This window comes from Pseudorca crassidens, chromosome 19 (genome assembly GCF_039906515.1).
Source record: "Pseudorca crassidens isolate mPseCra1 chromosome 19, mPseCra1.hap1, whole genome shotgun sequence".
In the NCBI taxonomy this organism is placed as follows: Eukaryota; Metazoa; Chordata; class Mammalia; order Artiodactyla; family Delphinidae; genus Pseudorca; species Pseudorca crassidens.
In genome coordinates, this window is record NC_090314.1 from 51,587,521 (window position 1) to 51,601,169 (window position 13,649).

The 13,649-nt window shown below is 53.6% G+C and overlaps 1 protein-coding gene across 1 annotated transcript in view; it reads right to left on the reverse strand.

Moving 5' to 3' along the window:
* TBCD (tubulin folding cofactor D) overlaps positions 1–13,649 on the reverse strand; it is a 177,067-nt gene that overhangs the window by 15,913 nt on the left and 147,505 nt on the right. The window contains exons 24-32 of the mRNA XM_067716312.1: positions 11,861–11,923; positions 10,853–10,929; positions 9,312–9,384; positions 6,796–6,914; positions 5,500–5,591; positions 4,652–4,792; positions 1,220–1,303; positions 541–699; positions 324–462 (exon numbers count right to left, since the gene is read on the reverse strand). Coding sequence (XP_067572413.1) covers positions 324–462; positions 541–699; positions 1,220–1,303; positions 4,652–4,792; positions 5,500–5,591; positions 6,796–6,914; positions 9,312–9,384; positions 10,853–10,929; positions 11,861–11,923 — 947 coding nt within the window. The remainder of the gene's footprint in view (positions 1–323; positions 463–540; positions 700–1,219; positions 1,304–4,651; positions 4,793–5,499; positions 5,592–6,795; positions 6,915–9,311; positions 9,385–10,852; positions 10,930–11,860; positions 11,924–13,649) is intronic.

Here is a 13,649-nt window from a genome sequence, read left to right on the forward strand (position 1 = left end):
ACGAACCACCACGAAAATGCACAAACAGGAAACAGGAACCTGGAGAGACAGGTTGGGGAACCGCGGGGCGCTTGATGTGCAGAGAGGGTGAATCGAGGCCGGCAAAAAAGCCAGGGAGCGCAGGACCTGCATGCATCTGCATCTGCAGTTTCCCTGCTCCTGAGCTCATGCCCCACACGCTGTCCAGTGGATCAGGGGTAACGCCCGCCCCCCACCTGCCCCGCAGGCACACTGAGCCCCAGCAGAGGCTCCTGAAGGAAGGATGGAAGGAAGGAAGGAGGCAGTGCTCCCTCTCGGGAAGGCCCACTGAGGCGCCTGCTCACCGTGGACTCGGTCAGGCCGCCCACGGACACGGCCAGCCCCAGCAGCACGTGGTAGCGGTAAGCAGGCAGCCCCAGGAGCCGGGCCACGCGAGGGAAGGCCTGCGACGGCGCGCCCCAGTTCACAGAGGCCACAGCAGACCTGCAAGACAGAAGCACAAACTGGAGGGGCCGCCCCGCTGGGAGCAGAGCTGCCCCACCGGGGACTCAGCACCAGTACCTGGGGAAAAGCCTCTCCAGCTCCTGCCGGTGGGGCACGTGGGGGACGGCGGGGCCGTCCCAGTGCAGCAGCGCCAGGAACGCACGGGCTGCACGTGCCCGGAACCGGTCGATCTTCTCACTCGCCTGCTGGGCTAAGCAGCACATGACCCGCTGGCAGCTGCAAACCGAGAACGCAGGGTTAGCTCGGCTGGAACATGAGAGTGGGCACACGCGCCACCCTGGCTGCGGGTGGGAACGGGATCTGACAGCCCAGAAGCCTAAGTGGGAGATCTAGAGTGGAAGCAGTGAAGACTGACAGGGCTACCGGTTGACTGGTGTGTGAGAAGAGACGGAAGAAATGGGAGGATGGGGGGCCTGCAGCCAGAGGAGGAAGTCGGGGTGGTGGTGCTGAGGAAGCGACGCCCGGATCTCCTCAGGGACCTCGGCAACAGAAAGGGCACGGTGATACCAGGCCAGCAAGGTACCCAGAGGCAGCCCGGTGTCCAGGGAACCAATAGGGGACAGGATGGCCAGTCTCCAGCAGCAGCAGGTGCTCGGCACAGGGGTCCTGAGCCAGGAAGCTGGCTGTCCTGCAACAGGCCTGGACCCTGCGGGAGGCCTAGCCAGGAGCAGGGGCTGTGGTGTCAGGAGGGAGGACCCGGGCAGACCCTCTCCACGCAGCGGGAGAACACACTCACACCGGGGCCTCGATCAGCTCTGGCTGGTCCCTTGCCAGCAGAAGAGTCAGGTCCGTAAGACTCGTCATGGCAGCCTCGCGGACCCTGCAGAGACATGGAGGGGTGAGGCTTCCTGCCCCCGGAGCTATGTGACCATCAGCCACTCTGCGTGGTCGGGTTCAGACACCCTCAACCCGGGGCAAGAAACACGTAGGAGGCTCGACAAAGGCCGCCGGCAGCCTTTCCTCCAGAAATATTTCTCTCACACATTACCTTGAACAAAGACACCTGTTTGACACCTGAAGACTATCGGCCAGGTCCCAGCAAACTCTCTCACAAGTGCACACACAGAAACAATGCTGACTTTCCCATGAACCTTTCAACACGAAATATACCCACTCTACAAAGGTTTTCCCGCAGAAACACTCTTGAGGGCTTTTCGAGGGAGGGATGGAGAGCAGCTCGTGTTTGCTCCAGAATGAAACAGCGTCATTTCAAACCTGGGACAAAGAACGCTCAACCCAGCTCAGACACACTGGGCAACGGGGACCACAGACGCTGCCCCACGCCGCCAGGGCCGGCAGGTCCTGTATGCCTGGGGCACCCACCCTCCCGCCAAGGAGTGTGCACCACATGGGAGATAGCCTGCGCTGTTCGGGTCTGCACGGACAGAGGCCCCGGCCCCGGAGGGGCCCAGCAGCCAGAGCACTGAGTGCAGGTGCGGTGGTGCTCGGAGGCATGAGACGGACGCAGGCTGGGGCCGGGCAGGCTGGGCAGGCTCTGACACCAAGGTACAGCCGCCAGCCAGCTGCTGCTCAGGACACAACACGCACGACCCTCTGGAGGTGCCAGGGTGGGTCAGGGCGTAGACGGAGGGAGGACAGAGCATCCCCCCGGGACCCCCAGCGCCCACGGGCACAGCACTACAGGGAAAGGCCGACGAGAGGAAACAGGAGCGGCTAAAGCCTGCAGCACACGCCCCTGGGGCCCTCACCAGCTCCTAACTGGACAAGCACAGGGTGCGGGTCCCAAAGCCCAGAAGCCGGCTGCTGGGGGGGCACATGTGCAGGAGAAGGGCCCTGGGAAGCCCCTCAGTCAGAGCTGTGGGTGTGGGCAGGAGAAGGGCCAGCCAACGCCAGCCCTGAGGACAGCAGGTGACCCACCCACACAATAGGGGGCCTGACAAAAGGAAACTTAAATCTTGCTGCAAGGAAATTACACAACCCCAAATCTCTGCAATTTTGAACTCACAATTTCTGGATTTAGTTAAAAGTTACAAGGAATGTTAAAAAAAAAAAAAAAAAAGACCAAGTGTTAACAATAATGAGAGAAAGAAGACGACAGAAATAGACCCATGGATGACATGGATATTGGAGTAAATGGCCAGTCTTTAAAGTAACCACGAGGAACACGCTGAAGAAAAAAAAGAGAAAGATGGAAAACAAATGGAAAAGATGAAGACTTTCTACAGAGAATTAGGATCTCTGGAAAAGGACCCAACACTGCAGAGCTCAGATAAACCTCTGGAATTAAAGATTCACAGAGGGGACCCCTGCATGTGCACAGCACTGGCTGGACCTCCTCTGTTCACTTTATGTTCCGCATGCTCTGGGGGCAGCCACGGTGGCAACTGTAACACCAATGAAAACCCACTGCCCTTCTGGCTTGAACTGTGCAACCAGGGTCAGAGAGTAAAGGGCTCCCCTTAAAGGGGCCTGAGAAGGGGCCCCCACGTTCACAGAGGACCACCACCCACAACTCCACCACGCAGGCAGCAGAGCAGAACCTGAGCGGCTGCCCGTATCGCGTGAGGTGGAGACCACGGCGCTGTACTCAAAGCAGGCCCACTGCCTGCTGCAAGGCCACCAGCACCCTCTGGGAGGATGAAGCAGAACCCTACCAGTGTCCAGGAGCCACTCTAGAGCCACATGCCATGCAAAGAACCAGGAAGAGGCTCAGTGTCCAGGGAAGACACGTGAGCCCCGGCTGTGGTCAGAGCATCTTCACCAGCACAGACCCTAAAAGGCACGGCTGCCACGGCCTCGCCCCACCGAGGACAGAGCAACAAAGGGCTCAGGTGGCCGTGCTGGGGCCTCCCTGAGGACATGGGCCCGGGGAGGTGCTGTGGCCCCCTTGAGCACCCCCATGCTCCCACTGTCTGGGAGGACCCCGGGGTTCTGGATATGCTGTGCAGACATGTGCACAGTCCTCAGGCCCCCACGGGAGCCGTGCCCCAAATGCCATCTCAGGACAGAAGAAGGAAAGGAAAGCAGCAGGTGAGATAAGGGAACACTCCTGGTGGATGAAGAGGCAGGAAAGGCCAGCAGACACAGAGAAGGGGGGAAAACCCAACCAGGAATGTTATTAATGAAAACACAAGACGAAATTAAAGCTAACTTCTTTTCGCATCGTTGTAATAAACAAACCACTTCCTCTCAATGTCAGCGACAGCTCACCCGGTGCTCGGCCCACAGGGAACCCCTCGTCACAAGCCATGTTTACAGGGGGGTCTTGAAGGAGAGAATGCGAATAAAAACACTTAGAAGAGGTTCCAACATAAGCTGTAGGAGAACCTCTCAGCTTCTCCAAAATGGCAACTTGGTCTCTTATTTCTAGTAAACAGAAAAGTACTTTTGAAACCTTGGAAAGGAAATACAAGCGAATCCAGGCAGGGATCCGAGCACAGCGGCGTAAGCATCTTCCCCATGCTCGGCTGACAATGACACAGGGCTCCTTCAGGTCAACAAGCAGCTGAAGGGCTCCTCCCAAGACTAAAATCTGTGCACCTCAAGTCTTATTCCCAATCAGGCAGGAGCCAAGATGATGATATACAATGGGATTCCTAGAGAACCCAGGTACTCCCTACTCCCCTTCCCCAAAATGGTTTCAGATCCTTCCTGCTTTAAACAGTTGCATGGGGGCTTTGCATGAACTTTATTAGGTAAAACTGGAGACCAGACAACTGGGGCTTAGACAAGGGAGGCACAACAATGTTTGTATTTTATGAAGTTAATTTTTTTTTTTCAGTGAAGAGTAGGACAGGACTTCCCTGGTGGTCCAGTGGTTAAGAATCCACCTTCCAATGCAGGGGACGCAGGTTTGATCCCTGGTTAAGGAACTAAGATCCCACATGCCGCAGGGCAACTAAGCCCGCACGCCGCAAGTACTGAGCATGAGAGCCACAACTAGAGAGAAGCCCACGCTGCAACAAAAGATCCCACATGCTGCAACTAAGACCCAACGCAGCCAAAAAATAAAATAAATAAATAATTTTTTTTAAAAAAAAAAAAAAAAGAGGAGGATGCACAAACAAGAGACTGGGACAGAAACCCCAGCTGCCCTGGGAATAAAGGGTCCAGGCTGGGGCCAGGGCAGCAGCATGAACGCCCCATCTCTGGCCTCGGCGGGACATTCTGAGAGGAGCAGGGGGTGAGGATAACGCGTCCGCCTCACCATGCTCCCACGTCCCCGCGGCTGTCGGTGGTGTAATCGCTCAGACAGCCCAGCAACGTGCAGTAAACCTGGGCAACGTCCTCTCTGCACACAACCTCGTCTGGAGTCCCTTCTGCTTGCACACCGACAGTCTGGCAAATCCTGAAATTAAAAACATGGGAAACACAGCTAATGTCTGCGGATCCCACGCAAGCCCTCCTGTCTCTCTCATCATTTTGGCCTGATGTGTCTTTCCTGACAGGATGACCTCTGAACAGGCCCATAACTCGGAGGCAGACTCAGAATCCCCAAGTTCCTCCGCACTGACGTAAAGCTGAGTGACGCTCTTCTCCAAAACACATTTCTAGTGTCTACAGTTTCAGGGTGCACGGGGTGGATGGGGGTGGTGGTGTCTGTGGCTGGCCCCTCCTACCCACCATCCTGCAGAAGGGGCTCCACCCGGGCTCGTGGGGAGAGAAAGGGTGGCCCCTCCCGACGTGTGCGTGTGTGACTAGCGTCAGCATTCCCTCTACATGTGCCACTCCCCGTCCTGGGGGCCGCAGTCTCGAGTGGAAAGCTCAGCCCCAGTCCCTGAGCAGGTCCAGTGTCCCCAAAGCACAGAGATAAGCACGCTACGGGTTTAATATTCATTATGACAAAACTGTAACGATCCTCTATGAGTTGAAATGTTCTTGAACAATCCTCTGAAGAGAGAAGACACTAGAAAATAAAAAATAACATTTGCCTCAAAGTAGATTCAGCCCCCAAGACTGGGCTTCTCACAAAAACTGCCGTGAACGTCCCTTCATGCTCGGTCACTGGCTTCCGAGAGAACAGCGACTTTGGGGAGGAAAACCTGCGGGGCTCACCTAGAAATTGCCTTCAAAGCATCCCGCCTGGACTCGGCAAAGCTCACGTCCTCGGGAGAAATGTGGGTAACAGCCCTCAAGCCTGCTAGAACCTGAAAAGCAATGACAAGTCATCAACAGAACTGTTAGCCTCAAGATCAATGTACTTTTCATGCAAGTGGAGACCTGGCCTGGTGCCCTGCTGCTCCCAGAATGCAGCACAGCGCGGCCGGTGGCCGTCCGGGTGGGCCATGCGCCCCAAAGAACACACGGTGCGGGGAGAGGGGGTTGCCTCCAACCCTTCCCACTGCTGGGCTCCCACCCCCACCCCACCCCCTGGCACCCAGGCAGCCTCTGCAGATCTGCCTCCTCCTCAGGGGCAAGACCCTGCACTCGCGGCCAGCATCCCCTTCTGCCCCCGGCTTGGAGCTGAAGCACAGTGCACACAGAGCACCTGGCTTCTCACATCTCCACCAGTTACTTCTCCCAGGGACAGTTCAGTTCTAAAAGCCAGGTGCTTCAAACAGATAAGCCCCAGAGCAGGCTTTGGATGGTCTGTCCCCGCTCTCGGTACGTAAGTTGGTCTAGTGCCTCAGATCCTAAGGTGTCCCGGGCAGGGGCAGGTGATACAGGTGAGGGGCATGTGTGCACCAGGCACTCGGCAGCAGCGACATCTGGGAGGTGGGCTGGCAGGACCATGACTGATGTCTGAGTTAAGGGAGAGAGGAGCGCAAGCATAAGAGTTTGGTGGGCTGAGGCCAGCTGGGTCTCCAGGCTCTGACTCCGCCACCCACTCTCCCGGAGCTCAGGACCCAAGTCGGGGTGTCAGGAGAGTTGATAGATCACCCCTGAAAGGAGACAGGCCAAGGATGGTGGAGCTCAAGGGAGAACCCCTCTGCCCCCGGCCATGCCAGAAACACAGGGCCCAGTGCTGGGGAGAAAGGGCAGCTCCCCAGGGAGGAGTCCTGGGGTAGGAGACCCAGCGCCCTTCACCACAGCCACAGGGGAGGCCAGCATATCCAGACAAGGCTGGAGACATTCGTTCTTAACGCAGAAAACACTGGATAATGCACCACAGACAAGTAAAGGTCAGGTGTGTTTCCACGGAGGCCGCAGCTCACTAACCAGCCTGGGAGTCAGCAATCCTGAGTCTCCTTCAGGTGAGAACATTAACTGGGCTCTCAAAGACCACCTGCTGCCCCCGGTGCTCCCATCCCCTTTCTTGTGCACACACGTGCTGGCTTTCAGGAATTCCTTCCGCCCACAAACCCCGCTTGGGTCTCACACGACACCCCGCCATGCTCAGGCCAGCCTCACCTGCCGGAGCCGGCCCTTCAGGACAAAGGCCGGCAGGGCACCCAAGGCCAGGGCGAAGCCACAGCGAGCCATCTCCTCGGGGCTCTGAAGTTCGGCGAGATACTGCTTTACCAGCTCCTCTGAAAAGATGGAACCAGAAGGTGACCACTGTCGTCCATTATCCACAAGACACACTCTTCACATACGTTCCAGAACACAAGCAAACGGTGCTGAAGGAAGAAGGGAGGAGCTACTTAGGCTCCTAACGTAGATGTATCTTCAAAGTGGTGTAAATCACAACAGATTGAAGAAAAGAGTACTTATTGGGTGGTTTTAAGGTTTTCGTAAGCATTTTAATACATGATTTCACTCCTGGGAAAATAAAGCCAAGACAGTTTTAACGGTAGTCAACAATCAAATTTTCATTTTTTATTCACTGAGAACACAAATGCCGTCCTCAGAAATGAGGATACTTCCTCAAAGACTGAGAGCAAACGTGGTTCCAAGCTGGACCCCCAGGGCTCAGCGCTCGGACACAGCAGGGGTGCAGGGACTGCTCTGCACAAGACACCCAAGGCTGGTTGGGCAGAAACAGGCAGAGCAGTCAGCCAGGCTGAGTGAGAGCACAGGGAGGGGAAAACAGACCTTCCCACACGGGAAAAAGCCCGACATGGGAACTGCAAGAGTACCTGGAACAGAGGTTATGAGAGGGAGAAATGGGAAAGAGGGCCCTGAAAGTCCAGGGCGTGATTCAAGAATTCTAGGAAGTGAAGTGGAAAAACCAGATCTGTTCTCTGAAAACGCAGCTCAGAAAGTCAAGAAAGGCCAGACACCCTTATACTCTGTTACCTACCACAACCGAAGAGATTCCTGTTATCACTGCTTACATTTCAACGAAGCATGACTTCTGTAATGTGAATGTGAAAACCTTACATCCTCATATATTAGGATAGGAAAAAAAAACTGGAACTCCACTTGTACGTACACTAAGGTGATATCTTTGGTGGAACTTAAAACAACACACTTTGGCAGCAGCATGAAAATCCTTCTCTACAACTCACTTGAGTTTTAACAATAACATGTTCATTTCAGAATGTCCTTTGTTTTTATAGTCAGAGTGACATGACATGTTACCCTTTTCTTAGGCAGAAAATAAAATATGACTTGATCATCCCAATTTAATATAAAGTAACATTACAGTAGTCCCTCAATATCCAAGGGGGACTGGTTCCAGAACCCCCCGAGGAAACCAAACTCCACAGACGCTCAAGTCTCTTTTACAAAATGGCGCAGTGTTTGCATATAACCCACGCACACTTCCCATAGCTTTAAATCATCGTTGGTGATGTGTGATACTTAACACAATGCCAGTGCTGGGTCAATCGCTGTAAATATTATGTCAATGTTATGCAAATAGGTGCCTACACAGAAAATTCAAATTTTACTTTTTGGAACTTTCTGGATGTGGAACCCGCAGATACAGAAGACCAACTGTGCATTCTGTCTCTTTATGTAAAACTGCCTATAGTAAAGGAACATAGTGTAACATCATTAATTTGGAAAGTCTGTCAGAAGATCAAATTATAAAATATTTTCTTATTTTTGAAAAAATTCACAGAAAGTAGATTAGACTATTGCACTCATGATTCTTCTACACTTACGATAATTTTTAAAGTGTTTTACTTTTGAAGTAACTGTAGTGCATGTTCTATAAAATGGTATAAAGGAAAGCTACGGGGCCACATAACATGTGAATATGAAGCTTCTTCATACAAAACTAACACTCTGGAACTAGACCCTACAGACAGGACCATGTGATGTGTGAGATAAACTCCAGCTTAGAGGTGGTTCTGGAAAACCCAACTGATGCAATAACGTGTAGTGAGGCAGCTACACCGACACTGTTCCCGTGAAGAGGAAAAGAGCAGACGTATTAACACGTGAAGGACACTTGCCAGAAAAGCGCTGCCATGGGCCATACAAAAATTCTAAAACACATTACAGTGAAACAGAAAAGTCAACGGAGCAATCACTAAATGAACAGACTCCAAGGAGCAATCAGGAGGATGCGGCAGGACAGCAGAAGCAGACGACTCTGAGCTGACAGAGCCTGGGAAACGAGTGTGGAAAACAGTCACCCGATAATGAAGGACGGGCACCAAGGGACGGGGTGGAAGAGCGGCCTCCACAGAGACAGGGAGCTCCCCCATGGTAACGGGAGCCTCCAAAGCACAAAACGGGGGAAAGCCGACTTAAAAACAGAATTTAAGCAAACGCTGCTGAAATAAGTAAGAGTTGATTCTACACGTAAAGTGGTAACATCCAGGAAGGTGGACCCCGCGTGGCCTGCAGAGAGCCCCTCTGGGCGCCAGGCGAGGGTGGGACGGGCTGAGGAGGAGGGGGTGTCTCCACGGCCTGGAGCCTGCTCTCTCCCTCCCCCCGCAGGCCCCATCCACACTGCAGCGGGAGGGGCACCCAGGGCACCACCCACCACCCCAGCCGCGGAGGATGCGGGCCAAGTGCAGGCGCCCACTCACCCTGCGCGGTGGAGTCCGCCTCCCCAGAGTAGTACTCGCTGCAGAGGGCGGCCAGGGCCGACACAGCCGCCTCCTGAAACGAAGCAGATATGAGTGAGCGGCAGGCTCCCGGCCCAGGAGCAGCCGGGCAGCCCTGCGACCAGGCCAGTGACTCAGTTTGAAAGACCCAGAGGCTGAATGACGTCACCCTTTCCAGTACATCTGCTGGTCATCAGTCACATACGGTCATAACTTTAATACTCTCTGCAACTAATACACTGAAGAGAAAATGATTATTTCCTCCATACAATGCAAATTCCATGTCTTCCGATGTGAACAGGTAACAATAAAACGTGGCATTTTATTCTTTCCCAGCAGAAGTAATGAAGGAAAAGTGTGGTAAACACCCAGAAGCAACGTGGCAAGGCCCCCAGGCGGGCCATGTACAGACCTCATTTGGAGAGAAGTTGGGGTCCATGGGTGCTGGGAACAGGAGGGGCTGCACGAGGAGGAAGGGCCAATCTGAGGGTGGGGCAGCGAGAGGGACAAAGTGCAGGTGCGGGGCTCACACCGCACGCAGGACCCCCGGCCCCTCCTGTCGCCTCCACGGTCTCTCATCTAAGCCTTTCTCGATCGTACAGACAATGAGGGGCAAATGCTGGGTTCATGTGCTCTTCCTGATGCTCCCCCAAACCAGGGAGCCCCGGCAGAGGTGCTGGGGGAGGGATGTCCTCATACACATCAGAGGAGCAGACCAAACCATGATCACGGCTGGTATGAATCAACTATGAATATGTTTTTAAAAGGAAATTCTAAGGCACTAACTGTGAAGAACTCAAATTCAACTAGTAAAACCGTACCTGGATTCTACAGAATGATAAAGTTACTTTAAAAAAGGGAGGGGGGCTGAAGATTTGTTCTATTAACCCAGCATAAATGCTGAGACACACAGGAGGCTGGAGAACTGTAGGGAGACCAATATGTACTTTCACTCCTTCATCCTCAATATCAAAGCCTAGTCATTATCAATACCCAAGACTGTTATCTCTGCAAGGGGTTAGGGGTTGCAATGCTGCTAGTCCAAAGTTCACCTGTCCTGGGGCAGGACAGTAGTGGCCACTGGGACGGGGACACACACAGACACACACACACACACACACACTCTTGCTCGAAATGACTAACGCTGATGTGCTGACATGATTCTGGATGCAGTCTGCTCATCAGTACATGAGCATCACGAACAGAGCTTCCAACCCTAAAATTCTACAACTCAACAGGACACAGAGTGTATAGGGGAAATGTTTATAAGGTAAATATAATTAATAAAGCCAGAAACAGTAATAAAAAATTTAAATATTCTGGTAAATAATGGCTGCATTCGTTTTCTTGATCATAAATTACAAAGACAGTATCACCCAGAATTCCAAATGTAATTATGGCATTTACCAATCATGTTGGTCTATAAAAGGGACTCATAATGCACGCAGCCCTTTGAAACAAACACTAAAATAAGTAATTATTTCTACACAGTGCAACAGCCAGAAAACCCTCGCTCCCCACACCTTTATCCGTTGCCGAGAGTGACTTGAAATGAGGTGAAGGTTTCTCAAGGTGTCGTTTATCAGCCACTGCCAACCATCTGTCAAAGAGACAAATTCATTCAGTTGGTGAAGAACATTTGTATGAAATTAAAAACAACACCACACAGGTCTTCTTCTACCTCTCAAGTCAAAGTAGATGGTGACCTTTGAGAGGAACCTGGAGGAAACCTAAGGTACACGTTCTCCAGATCTAACAAAATTCTAAAGGCCCTCGCCCTCCCCACCTAAAGGGGGAAAGTCTTCTCTCTGCTGTTGAAATGTGAAAACTGTCATGTGGGGAAGTTTTTGTTCTTTTATCACACCTTCAGGTTTCAGGTGGTCTTTTCCTGTACCTCTCCCCCGAACAATCCCTCCAGACCCCCACCAATAAAAACCCAAACATTCAATTCAATTAGATCCAATATTTGGGAACAAACACTAAATCTATTCAATTTTTTTTTAAGTTACAGAACTTCTGAGGCTGCAGACCAAAGAGCCAGGACAGCCCAGTGGTGGAGGTGACCCCGAGGCTTTTCTTACTGCCTCTCTGTGGCCAGGTGCCATGGAATGTGGAGAGGCTCCCAGACCCGCACAGGGGCCTGGCCGCCACCCCCAGGGAGAGCTGTGGCAACTGCTGGCCCTCCCCTCGTCCTGCGAGAGAGTGCCCCTCAGGCTTGCACCACCCATCTGGGACAGGAACAGCCGAGAATGCCGGGTGCTGGGCACGGCCGTGACAGGGAGAGCCCCAGTCAGCAGCTCTGAGGAAGGAGCTTGACCCCTTGGAAGAGAAGGGAGAGTCTCTGTTTCTGTGGAGAGAGTGTGGTGGATGCTCACTATTCACAATGGGTTCTTACAGCAACTTCAAAACAAGGATTCTATCAGGATGGAACTTTCCCGTCCACCCTAACAGGTTGGTCTTCACTTTTTAAGCTGAAGTAGTTCTGGAAGAAAAGGCCACAATGTGAGTCACTGGAGAAGAGAGGCACTTACCGATCACAGCGTCACCTCTGAAGGGCATTTTGGAAAGGGACAAGTTTTCTATTAAAATGCACACTAGGAAGAAAAAGGATGGACACAATGTCACTTCCCCGTAAACGCCCATCACAGCACCTACCCTGCTGCACCTGAGCCCAGAGCTGCAACACCAACCCCCCTCCCCACATCCCCCACCCTATGCCTTGGTGCTGGTGTCGGGAAGCAAGCCCTCAGAATGGCCTCAGCCCCAGACCTGGCCCAGGCTCAGGGGCAGCTCCAAGACCCACAAGGAGCAGCATCAAGCGGGTGCCCTCAGGGAGCCCCACCCAGTTGAGGGAATGCTATATGGAGGCTGCAGGTTTGACCCCCATACGAATCCCCAGTGATGACTCAATGCAGAGGACTTGGCTGCTGGGCCATCAACACCCACAGGTTACCAGGAGCTGTGGCTGAACTGCAGGCACCTGCCCAGTGAGGACCACAGAGAAGCAGGTTCTCCTGGGGCACAGGGGCTCCAAAGACAAAGGAGATGCCCCAGTCTCAGGTCAGCACCAGGGTCAGGACGGGGTCAGAGGAGGTAACATTTATCATCCCCATAGGGTGGTCCCCAGATGAGCTGCGGTACCCAAAGCTCTGGTAAATCCCCCACCGCTGTGAATAATGTAGTGTCCGTGTTCATACCTGAACTACCACTTCTGTGGGTGGGAACATGGCCAGTATAGCTCCTGACTGGCCATGACTGCAAGGATGCCTGAGCTTCCATCTGGCAGCCTCACTGTGATGGTCCCGCCACCAAGGGGGCTCCACCATGGGGACTACTGCAATGACCTGACCTGCCCGACGCACCCCCCGGCACCCGCCGACACCTGCCGACAGGCCATGTGCCCCGGTCCGTGTGACCACACAACTCCTCACACTGCCCACTCACAACACAACAAGAGGGCGGCCTCTGCACTCCCACCTTTGTCACTAAAGTAGAAACAGCATAGTGGTTTCTTCCTACTGAGTAATTTGCATTTGCTCAAAAAAATCTAACACTACAGAAAAATAAAATCGAAAACTACCATTGACATTGTGGGGGCCATGCCTTTTGGGGGTGCCCCCCATGGACCCTCACAGGCCGAGAGGGCACAGGCACACCTCCCTGTTGGCTCTGTGCCCCCACTCCTTCTCTGTCACCGAGCTCCCACCTGACCCTGAGACTAAGCTGAGCTGGAGCATGGCTCCTGCACCTCCCTCCATGCTCAGAGGGTCACAGGCCACCGACACCCCACACGGCCAGGCTGGGCTGGGTGACGCTGCAGCAACAAAGCCTCAAGCTCAGAGTCCATGGCAACAACGGCTCCCCCTGCTCACGCTGTACATCTGTCACGCATCAACAGGGGTGCCTGTCACTGTCACCCAGGGACCCCAGGGACAGGTGGCGGCCGTCATCTGAAATGCTGCTAGGCTCGTGAGGAAGCCAGCTCTGCAGAGTCTGCGTGAGCACGGAAGGCTCCCAACAGAGTGACACCATCCCTCCTCCTCACAGCTCCTGACTCACACTATCTGTGTCCACAAACGTGGCCCTGCCCAGCACGAGGGGGCCCGGGGGCCAGAGGCGGGAGGTTCCAGCAGAATCAGGACGGCCACAGGCCCTCGCACACGGCTCCTGCCGCCAAACTGCTCTTTTTCTCTAACGACATAACCAACCGCTGGAGAGCCCACGCTCTTTAGTAGACAGGTAACATCCCACACTATGGCTGTGAAACAATTTATTCAGTATTTCCTGACGGGCTAAGCTCTCCTTCCGGTTTTCGTCACT